Source organism: Dipodomys ordii, unplaced genomic scaffold (genome assembly GCF_000151885.1).
Source record: "Dipodomys ordii isolate 6190 unplaced genomic scaffold, Dord_2.0 Scaffold26, whole genome shotgun sequence".
Classification (NCBI taxonomy): domain Eukaryota; kingdom Metazoa; phylum Chordata; class Mammalia; order Rodentia; family Heteromyidae; genus Dipodomys; species Dipodomys ordii.
Window position 1 is genome coordinate 1883252 of NW_012267242.1, and position 12350 is coordinate 1895601.

A 12350-nucleotide genomic window follows, 5' to 3' on the forward strand; every position below is an offset into this window, starting at 1 on the left:
AGGGACAGCGCCCAGGCCCAGAGCTCAAGCCCCACAACCCACAATAAATAAGTAAATAAAAAAATAAATGAATGTACCCAAATTTAGGACTCGACATAGAAAAGCTTTTATAACTACTGGATGTACATATTTAATCTAACAGATTATAAAGACCTTGACAGTAGTAATCACATAACTACTATTTATGGGAATCACTCCAACTCAATAAAAGCAGTTTTAAAAAGTTCTCTCATATCAATAACTCTAAGAAAAATTTTCAAAGCAAAGAATTGTATTTATTCAGATGTCTTCTCAAAATATTTGTTTTTTATTCTTTACTCTTTTCTAATGAATAATCTTATTAGTCTGAAGATAAAAATATGCATAATTAAAATCAGAAAAAAGCTGATTTTATCAAATTTCAAAAATTTGATCAAGAATCCTGAACTTGTTAAATTGCTATTGATTATTCATTCACCTGATTATAAACTAAAACTGACCATGTAGCCTGGCAGAAAATAAACAAAAAGAAAATGGTAATTATATACCACTTTACTAGTCTGACATATTTCAGTATGTTTCTTTTTCATTACAACCAGTATCTGAAAAAAATAGCAACCTAAATTGCTAATACCTCAGGTAAGTTTCCAGAAGTGGATCTTCTGGGTCTGAATAGCCAGGCACTGGTGGCTTACAGTTCTATCCTAGCTACTCAGGAAGCTGAGATCTGGGTATTGCAATTTGAAGCCAGCCTGAGCAGGAAAGTCGGTGAGACCTGTATCTTCAATTAACCATTAAAAAGCCAGAAATGGAGGTGTTGTTCAAGTGGTAGAACACTAGCCATAAGCAAAAAAGCTCAGGGACAGCACCCCAGCCATGAGTTCAAGCCCCTGGACCAGTGCCAAAAAACAAAACAAAAAAACCCACATAGTTAATTACAAATAAGCAAGTCAAAATAGCAATGAAGCCATGTTCAAAGTTTCCCTGATTTTAAGGACATGGTATCCTGAATATGTTAAAATTCGTTTTAAGTTACTGTCTTTATCAAACTGTTCATGGCTCAAGGGCAAAACAGGTGAATATCAGAGGTAAGAAAGAAACTATTTAGGATCATAGATGTGCATATGTGTGGATGACTCCACAATGGACAAAGCTGTATCCAATAAAGCTTTCCCAAACTCATCCATTTTGATCTTGTCCTTTTGGAAATCAATATTTGATGCAACCTTTCTATCTTATGTATTTAAGTTTTACTTCCCCAACAAGTAAACCTCTTGAAAAATACAGTTATTTCTTCAAAATCTCTTCTTGGGAAGCTGAATTATTAAAAGGCCTATGCTTACTTTGACTGTGCAGAGAAGTTCGCAGCAGCAAACACAGCAGCTTCCACTTCGACATTATCATGTGAATCCAAACTTTGACGAATACTATGATGAGCATTCTTCCTCTCAGGAATTATAGATGCCAGACTTCCCAACATCCTAAAGAAACAGAGAAACCCAAGAAGAATGTAAACACAGTAAACTCCAAGGCAGGAAAAAAAGAACACAAAGCAATTAGATTATCCTACTACGTTTGCAGATCATTCATACATCTTGAGTTAATAAATCTTAATTAAACTAATCAGGAATCAAGCAGTAGCTCAAAACCTAAATACTTCTATATATTTCAATGTATCAAAATGATAAAATGGGTTATCTAATACAAGCTAAATTTCTAAAAACAAACATTAGGTACCAAGTAGGGTCTAGAAAACAAAGTTAAATTATTAAAGCATGAAACTACCAATTTGCACTGCTGCCTGGAAAAGTTTTAGTAGAGAATCAAGAATATGACTTTTTTTTTTTACCACTGAGCAGATTTAAAAAGTAAAATAAGTAAGTCTTCCCAGTCTTATACCCCACAGCTATACTGATATACTTTTCATATCTACCCTCAACATCAAGAACAGAAAGGAAAGTAAAACTTGGAAAACAATACACTATATTGTAAAAGTATAGGTTTGGACACAAAAATATGTTTGTGATATCAACTACAAAAAGCAAAGCTTGGGGCTGGGAAGATGGCTCAGTGGTAGAGCGCTTGCCTTGCATGCTTGAGGCCCTGGGTTCGATTGCTCAGCACCACGTAAGCAGAAAAAAAAAAAAAAAAGTCAGAAGTAGCTCTGTGGCTCAAGTGGTAGAGTGCTAGCCTTGAGCTGAAGAGCTGAGGGACAGTGCCCAGGCCCAGAGTTCAGGCCCCACAACTGGACCAAAAAAAAAAAAAACCAAAAAGCAAAGCTTGAGCAAACAGGAAGGCATATATTTTGGAAAATTGCAAAACACTGAAATAAACAAAATCTAGGATTCCAACATATTCTCACCTCATTATAGTGATATAATCACCTGGACATAAGTACTATAGTTGAGCTCATATAAACAAGACAATAAAAAGGTCTAAATTTCTAATTTATATTTAATTTCAGAAGTGGAGGTATGGCTTAAGTGGTAGAGTGCTAGCCCTGAGCACAAAGAGGCGCAAGGCCAGCACCCAGGCCAAGTCAAGATCCACAAGGGGGGGGGGGGGGAGTAATGAAAGCAAAAAAGCAGGTTAAGGATGTGGTCAAAATCATAAAATGCAGGCATGAGGCCCTCAGTTCAAACCCTAGAACCAATATAATTTACATTTAATTTTGGAAGAAATAACAAATAGTTACTAATTTAATTTTCTTTATCATACTAAACCAATATTAAAACATCCTTGTTGATAGTGTTATTATGTAATATCACAGGGAAAAATCTCCTTTGTGACTCTGAAAATATTCCTAGAAATGTAACTCAGAGTACTATATTTCAAATGGGTATCTTCCAGCTTGTTTTCCATTGTTGTTTTAATTTACATGTTTAACATATCAGGTAAAAAGCAGAACATCTTTAAATTATTTCTTCCCTATTATCACCTTTTATTTATTTGCCTGTCCTGGGGCTTGAACTCTGGGCCTAGACAATGTCCCTGAGCTCTTTGTGCTCAAGGCTAGCACTCTACTACCACTTAAGCCACAGCACTTCCGGCTTTTTCTGAGTAGTTTACTGGAGGTAAGTTTACTGTCCTGCAGGAGCTAGCTTCAAACCATGATCCTCAGATCTCGGCCCCCTAAGTAGCTAGTATTACAGGTCTAACCCACCAGTTCCTGGCTTATAACTTTTAAATGGCAACTGAACTGAATATAAAAATTTTTAGTTTAAGCTAGGCACTGGTGGCTCACACCTGTAATCCTAGCTATTCAGGAGGCTGAGATCAGAGGATTGCAGTTCAAAGCCATCCTGGACAGGAAAGTTCATGACACTCTTATTTCCAACTAACCACCAAAAAACCGGAAAGTAGCTCAAAGCAGTAGAGTGCTGGCCTTGAGTTAAAGAGCTCAGGGACAGCACCCAGGCCCTGAGTTCAAGATCTACCACCAAAAAGAAAAATTAGTTTAAATTTCCTTTAAAACTTTTTGCATCAAGTGTTACTATTAAAAATCCAATTTGGCTCTTCCCCCTATAAGTTCTTTATTTCAAAAATTCCTAAAAATTACCAGTTTTATTGGTAAGTTCTTTGTGTGTGGGGGAGGTGTCATGGGGGCTGAACTCTGGGCCTGAGCACTGTCCTTCAGCTCTTCAGCTCAAGGCTAGCACTCTACCACTTGAGCTGCAGCACCACTTCTGGCTTTTTCTGCTTATGTGGTGCTGAGGAATCGAACCCAGGGCCTCATGCATGCAAGGCAAGCACTCTACCACTGGAGCCATCTTCCTAGCCCCAATTGATAAGTTCTTAAAAAAAGAGATGAAGCAAGGCTCAACTGCTGTAATTTACTGAGGGGCAAATGGAAATTGAAATGTTAATATACACATTCAGACTAGATCTAAGTTACTTATAAAATTCATTTATTCTTTAAATTCCACTAATCCGGGGCTGGGAAGGTGGCTCAGTGGTAGAGCGCTTGCCTTGCATGCCTGAGGCCCTGGGTTCGATTCCTCAGCACCACATAAGAAAAAAGCCGGAAGTGGCGCTGTGGCTCAAGTGGTAGAGTGCTAGCCTTGAGCTGAAGAGCTGAGGGACAGCGCTCAAGCCCAGAGTTCAGGCCCTATGACAGGACCCAAAAAAAAAAAAATTCCTTATTACTCTGATAAACCTAAATAACCCTTGTTTGTAGAAAATAACTCAAAATTACAAAATTTCATGGAAAACTCATATAATTCTTAAACCAATGACCCATCAGAAATAATTAAATGCATGCCGTAACTTTCATAACTTGTTTAACTTAGTATCTTTCTGTTTTTATATCCTCTAGACTTATGCCACTCAATTATGTAATACCCTATAAATCAGCTATTCTCATAGACACTTCATGTTTCATTTTATAAAAATACTATGCTCAATATATTTTATCTTCGGGCTGGGAAGGTGGCTCAGTGGTAGAGCACTTGCCTTGCATGCATGAGGCCCTGAGTTCGATTCCTCAGCATCACATAAGCAAAAGGAAAAAAGCCAGAATTGGTGTTGTGGCTCAAGTGGTAGAGCCTTGAGCTGAAGAGCTGAGGGACAGGGCCCAGGCCCAGAGTTCAGGCCCCACGACCGGACCCCCCCCCAAAAAAATATATATATATATATTACCTTCACAAATTTTTAAAAATCTTGCATATATTAACTTGTTAGAGGTAAGTGCATCTTAAATTCAAATTGTCCTATTGCATATCATTATTTTTTCTCTTTTATTTTCAGTGGTGCTGGAGATTGAACCTAGTGTTTCAAGATACTTATTACTATAGGATAAAGTTTTTAGGGTTTTTTTTTGTGTGTATACCAGTCCTGGGGCTTGAACTCAGGGCCTATTTGCTATTCCTGATATTTTTTTGTTCAAAGTTAGCATTCAACCACTTGAGCTACAGCTCCATTCTCAGCTTTTTGATGGTTAATTGGAGATAAGAGTCTCACAGGCTTTCCAATATGGGCTGGCTTCAAAATGCAATCCTCAGATCTTAGCCTTATGAGTAGCTAGTATTACAGGCACAAGCCACCAGTGCCTGGCTTTAGATAAAGTTTTTGAAAAATAAAAGATATTTTAAAATATTACACAGTGCTGAATTTATTCATCCAAAGGGCATAGGGATGATTTTAAAAAGTCACTAAATTCTGAACAAGGAAGAACTGATATGGACATGGAGAAAGGAAACTCAGGGGAAAAATAACACCCTAGACTTTGTGGTTATAAAGAGGATTGTCTAGGCACTGAAAGCCAGAAATGAAAGCTATAATTTAGCAAATTTCAAAAATATCCCCCAAATTATACATATAATTGCATAAACAGCAGAGCTAAAAAGAATATGATTCAAGCATGATAAAAAGCTTACAAAGCCAGGCACCAGTGGCTCATGCCTATAATCCTAGCTACTTAGGAGGCTGAGATCTGAGGATCACGGTTCAAAGCCAGCCAAAGCAGGAAAGTCTATGAGACTCTTATCTCCAATTAACCACCAGAAAGCCAGAAGTGGCACTGTGGCTCAATGGTAGAGTGCTTACCTTGAGCTGAAGAGCTCAGGGGGACAGTGCCTAGGCCTAGAGTTCAAGCCCCATGACTGACAAAAAAAAAAAAAAAAGCTTACAAAGAGAAATTTTAACAAAATATCTTTAAATGACAAGAAAAAAAGGAAAGATTAAAGAAACTACAGTGATATTTGGTGTTTCCCAATTAGTTTAAATATAAACCATCACATACATACACATACATATGAATACATAACCAGGAAGGAATACTGACAGAAAATAGTAAGAATGAGAGAGCAAGATTTATTTAAAAAAACAAAAAAAGCTGAGACTAAGCTGTATTGGAATTAACCAAGCTATTATATCAGAATTCTTACCTACCCAAACTCAAGTTTGATAACAACTAAGAACCCAAATAGTACAACAAATGTTAACTGGAATTTACTGGATGATTAGCATTTTTTCAAACAAAAACCAATCTTTAATATTTAAAATGACAAAAGGAAGTATATATTGCCTTTTTGGTACACACATCACAGCTGAATCATAAGGTGAATTACTATAGCAATGCTATACCGGAGTGTGATAGCTCTTGCCACAGGATCATTACTGTGAATCACAGAAAAAATCCTCTTCACAAATTCATCCACATTTAAAATCTTCTCCAAATGCTTCTCACTTTGTTGGGTAACTTTAAGCACACACAGTCTTAGGAAATTGTTTCTAGGAAAACCAGAGATAAATAAATTAGGACACTTCAGGAAATAAATATTTATTTTGAGGTTAGTCATGCTGATATTAACTTTTAACAACAGGTTCAGTCTTGTACTCTGTCTCACCACTAAAAAAATTACCTAAAGTCTGTACTTCAGGTGGATACTGAGTAAAAGCAGTAACCTATGATCTACAGTCCTGCTGTAAGTTAGCTATGCCATAAGGAAAAACCCTGGAGCCAAACTAAATCTCCTCAATCACATTATAACCAAAGCCAAGTGGTTCAATGGTCTTCCTCCTTTCTCTAGCAAATTCCATCACTTCTTTTCTCTGTCAAATCAGATTTGGAATATGTATGAGTATTCACATACTTACCTGCTTCAGAAACTTCACAGACTTGCATCTCATGTTATATGCCACTAAATTAAGTGAGAAAGTTCTCAAAACAATCTACACAAAGCAAAAAATTTCCAACATACACAGGAATATATTAAGGGATTCATTTTGGAATGAATCTTGTTCCTCAGAAGCATTTGCTTCATTTTTGCTAAGATAGTCTTTGACACCAAAATGTGACACAATGAAATATGAACTCACTAAAATGATACCCATGTGGAAAGGTTTAAGGGCAAAAGAAAAAGACCACAAAGCCGGGCGCCAGTGGCTCACACCTGTAATCCTAGCTACTCAGGAGGCTGAGATCAGAGGATCATGGTTCAAAGCCAACCCAGGCAGGAAAGACCCTAAGACTCTTATCTCCAATAAACCACTCAGTAAACCGTAAGTGGTACTGTGGCTCAAGTGGTAGAGTGCTAGTTGAGCTGAAGAGCTGAGGGACAGCGCCCAGGCCCAGAGTTCAAGGCCCACAACGGACCAAGAAAAAAAAAAAAAAAAGACCACAAACAATACAAAACAAAACAAAATCCATGAATATGTACTTCAGGAAAGGTTTTACAAAGACTTACCCAACTCTGAAAACATCAGCTAACTTTAGGAATGCAGAATTGATGAGAATAGGGAATGGATACTTCTGGAAAAGCCTGGGAAAGCGAACCACTGCTTCACACTGTTCACCAAGTTTGCCAGATCTTAGACCTATCAAAAATGGCAAGGAGAGAACAATTTACAAATTTGCACTTGCAAGGTAAAATAGCAAATATTAACTTATCATATGGCAAAGTAAAATTTTTCTCAACAATACAAATAAAACTCATTTAAAATGAAAAATGAGGGCTGGGAAGGTGGCTCAGTGGTAGAGCGCTTGCCTCACATGCATGAGGCCCTGGGTTCAATTCCTCAGCACCACATAAGCAGAAAAAGGGCAGAAGTGGCACTGTGGCTCAATTAGCAGAGCACTAGCCTTGAGCTGAAGAGCTGAGGGACAGCGCCCAGACCCAGAGTTCAAGCCCCACAACCAACAAAAAAAAAAAAGGAAGAAAGAAAATGAGGGCTGGGAAGGTGGCTCAGTGCGTTCAATTCCTCAGCACCACATAAGGAGAAAAAAGCTGGAAGTAGCTCTGTGGCTCAAGTGGTAGAGCGCTAGCCTTGAGCTGAAGAGCTAAGTGACAGCGCACTGACCGAGTTCAGCCCCCATGGCTGACAAAAAGAAAAAAGAAAAATGGTATATATATCAGTAAACTGATAAACTAACACTCATATATAATCCATAATGCAATAAAATTGGAATCACTAGAGAAAAATGTCTTAATATTTAGTAATTAAGCAATGTGCTTCTAACTAATCCAAAGGTGAAAGAAGAAATCAGAAAGAAAATTAGGAAAGTATCCTCAGTTGACTGAAAATAAAATTACAATCTATGGTCTACAGATCAAAGTAGTGGTGCCGGTGGCTCACGCCTGTAATCCTAGCTATTCAGAAGGCTCAGATGTGAGGATCGCGGTTCAAAGCCATCTGGGCAGGTAAGTCCGTGAGACTTTTATCTCCAATAAACCACTAGAAAACCAGAAGTGGCGCTGTGGCTCAAGCAGTAGAGTGCTCACCTTGAGCTAAAGAGCACAGGGACAGCGCCCAAGCCCCACAACCGACAAGCCCCGACCGAAGGATTGGGATTGGGGGGGAGGGGGAGGCTGGGAAGGGATGTGAAGGGTAAACAAAGGAGGAGGATGCAATGCTTGGTAAGAAATGTACGCATTATCCTGCCCATGCAATTGTAACCCCTCTGTACAGTATGTTCACAAATAAAACAAAATTAAATTTAAAAAAAACATTTGTAACACTTAACAAAGTGCCAACATAGTTAATTTTAACTTTCGATTCTGGAAAATAGATATCTATAAGGAAAAAAAACAAGAACTACAACCCTTAGTTTTGTACTACATATAAAAACTGACTCTAGGGCTGGGAAGGTGGCTCAGTGGTAGAGCACTTGACTTGCATGCATGAGGCCCTGGGTTCGATTCCTCAGCACCACATAAGCAGAAAAAAAAAAAAGCTGGAAGTGGTGCTATGGCTCAAGTGGTAGAGCTCTAGCCTTAAGCTGAAGAGCTGAGGGACAGCACACAGGCCCTGAGTTCAGGCCCCACAACAGGACCCCCCCAAAAAATTTTTTTTAAAGAAAAACTGACTCTAATTGAACCTAAAATGTAAGACCTAAATGTAATAAAAGACCTAAATGTAAGAAGTTACGAGCTTGGGGTAGGCAAAGAATTCTTATAAAATATTTTAAAAAATGACTCATATAATGAAAAAGTCATAAATTAACTTCTACTAAATAAAATTTTCTTAATGTCTTTTGAAGAGCATGGACTTTAACTATGCTCTTCTAAAGATAGTATCAAGGAAATAAAAGCCATATATGGGAAGAAAACAATTATAAAACATGTATCTAATACAGGACTTCATCTACATTTATTAGAACAATAAAACGTCCAATTTTTCAAGCCTAAAGAGAAATTTCACTAAGTAGGAAATATGGATGACCAAAACACATAAACAGATGCTTAACACTGTTAAATCACCAGAGAAACGAAAATGAAAAACCACTACTCACTATAATGACAAAAACAATTCAAAAGAAAGCTGGCAATACCAAGAGCTGGTGAAGATACAGGTGGACTGTGAGTCTCATATACTGGTGAAGGGAATGTAAAACTATAGTTCTTTTGGAAAATACCAGTACTTTTTTAACTAAAGATAAACACACCCTTCCATACAGTCAGTAATCCTAGATATTTACCCAAGTGCAATGAAAACATACACATACAGAGATCAATATGTAGATGCTCACAGTAACCCCATTCATAACAACTCAGAACTGAAACAACCCAAACATTCATCAACTGGTCAATGAACAAACAAGTTGTTGTACATCTATACAATGAACTACTACTACTACTCAGTAATTTTTTAATGGAATTACTGATTCATATAACGACATGGGTAGATCTATTAAGCTGCTTTAAAATGATTCCAAATACACACAAAATAAACAGCATATGCATTACTGTAATATTCAAGCAATTGACAACATACAAACAAGATTCTGACAGATTTTAGACTATGATAAGTTCTCTGTTCACTCCTTTTCCAAGGACCAACTGCTCAAGCTATACTAGGATTCCGTACTTTCTGCCAGCCTTCCAGATATTCTCTGAATCCTCTCCAGCCAACACCAACAAAGATGTTTAAAAGTTGCTTTTGCTGAAAACACTGATTCCTTATAGATGGGCTCATAAATTAGCTAAAAATCATCTCCGTCTTCGTTTCGAATTTGTCTTTACTCTAAGGTATTCTGTTTCACTTTGAAGGTGATGATGCACAAGTGCACACATATGCCATGGAAACAATTACCTATAATGTACACACATACACACACACGCACAGGCACACACACACGTACGCACGCACACACGCTCTTATAAAGATGTGGGTGCATCCTCAAACAGGAGTAATAACTTTGGGGAACCAGATTACTTTCCTTAAGTGATGTCAATTATTAATAATTCTCCTCAGGAACCCTCAAAATTAAGGTATAGGAAAATGGTCAACCAGGCCCCACCAGACCAATTGTGAGAGAAAATACTGGGAGACTACCTGCTACTATCTCTGACCTCTATGACTATTTAATATTCACACAGAACTCTCTTCCTTATCCCCAGTTCTTTGACTATCTAAAGCTAAAACTTGTCTGTACCCTGAAAATGACTTGGGAAAAAAAAAAAACCCTACATATTGTCCTCCCGTGAGTTGGCCATAATAAATCTTCTTTTTTTTTTTTTTCCACTTACCATGTCTCTTTATTTGTCATAAAGGGACAAGTGATTAGACCTGCTATGTGGAAGCTCAAAGTTTGGGTATGGAGTCTAAGATTCCAATTTCCACTTGTTAGTATTCTATATTATCCATTGTGTTAGTTAAATCATCTCCTTTAAGAACCTTTTATAAGAGGGGGGCAGGGGGAGGCTGAGAAGGGATGGGAAGGGTAAACAAAGGAGGATAAGAAATGTACTCACTATCTTCCACGTAATTGTAACCCCTCTGTACAGTATTTTCACAATAAAAAAAAGAACCTTTTATAAAAAGGTACATCTCAGACTTCAATTTCTTTTATATAGACATAGCTCTGCTTCCATCCTCATTCAACAACTACACCTCAATAATTGACTTTAAGCCAAATCAGTCATTCAGTATGTGGTTAATATACCCCATCTATTGAATGTATTCTCCCTGAGAATTGTTCTTTTAGTCTCTCCCTTTTTAAGTATCATAAACAAGAGGGAAAAAATCCCTTTGTATGAGTCATAAAATCCTATTTTGATCAGATTATTTTAACCATATAAGATCTCAAAAATCTTTAGATTAAATGAAAGAAGCCAGTCCAAAGACTACATATTTAATGTGTTCTATATAACATTCTAGAAAAGGTAAAACTATGGAGACAAAAACAGATCAAAGGTGTCCAGGGGCTGGAGAGAGAGAGAAATAACTACAAAGAGGCAAAAAAAAAACTTGCCAGGGTATGGAAATATCTTGACTGTGGTCATAGTTTCATGATTGTATACATCTGGCAAATGTTAACATATGTGTGTGTGTGTATATATATATATATATATATTATACCTCGATAAGCCTGATTTTAAAGAAGCAAAGAACAAAAATAAAACCCAACAAATAAACACACTTAAAGATTTAATCACATCATTTTCAAATGTTTCTTTCTTTTGGTAGTTCAGCATTCACAAACTGCTAATTCTATCTCCATACAAAATAAATAACAGAATATGTCTGTGCAGTACCCTCTGCTTATTGTTAGAAAGTGACAAAGAAAATCTGAAGGCTTTTTCCCAGGTGCCACAATATTTCAGTACAAAAGACAAGCACTAAATAAATCTGTGCAGGCAACTTCCACTATTTGGTATCTGGAACATACTTCCTCATAGAAAAAATATAGTACTATCAGCACTGACAGTAATCTGAAAACTAATAATACTTAACAATAAATGCTTCTGTGGGAAAATTCAAATTTCTAATTTCTAATTGAGATGCTTAGAACATATCCCTCCCTCACCCACTCCCTGCTTCCATACACACATAAAAGAACTACCAAGGAAGCTCCAGAAATCTTTTCCCTACCAAAAATAGTGCCAATAAAGATAGTCTAAGTAACTACCAATGGAGTATCGAAGTCTTCACACAGGGCAGTGAAGGACAAAGGGAAGAAGAAGGTTAAGGTTGAGGATGGAGGTGAGTGGAATAGAGGTAGCTTAGGTATATATGCTGGGAAAAGAGGTTTTTGACAAAACTCTGCAATAACTGACTCCCCCCCCCCCACTACCAATTAGACACAAACAGTAAAATTCTATCTGTAGTGAGTTCATCTGAGTTGGGATGAAAAAAGTGAAGTAGGAAACAGACCATGTATAAAGAAGAGCTCCTTGACAGAATATGTGTTTCCTTCTCTTGAAAAAAAAAAAGACCCACAATAATTTGTTTCAACAATGACTAGAAATACACTCAAGATAATTTTTAAATGTGGTGAGAGAAATGTTTTGGCTTTTCTGTTGTCAATTTTACTCAAGATAAAAGAGACTCTTGTTTCTCAAGGCCATCAGGGTAAATGAGCTTAAGAACAGAAGTGGAGCTATGGCTCAAGTGTTAGAGCGCTACCCTTTGAGCAAAAGAAGCCTAGG

General features: G+C 37.2%; 1 protein-coding gene across 4 annotated transcripts in view; it reads right to left on the bottom strand.

Moving 5' to 3' along the window:
• The window catches only part of Ints7 (integrator complex subunit 7), a 69797-nt gene that overhangs the window by 52751 nt on the left and 4696 nt on the right, over positions 1-12350 (bottom strand). For all 4 annotated transcript variants that reach the window (XR_001175019.1, XM_013015267.1, XM_013015268.1 and 1 more), the window contains exons 2-4: positions 7167-7296; positions 6064-6210; positions 1323-1460 (exon numbers count right to left, since the gene is read on the bottom strand). Coding sequence is in view for 3 of the 4 variants with exons in the window: in XM_013015267.1 (XP_012870721.1) it covers positions 1323-1460; positions 6064-6210; positions 7167-7296 (415 nt within the window). In the remaining variant the exon portion in view is untranslated. The remainder of the gene's footprint in view (positions 1-1322; positions 1461-6063; positions 6211-7166; positions 7297-12350) is intronic.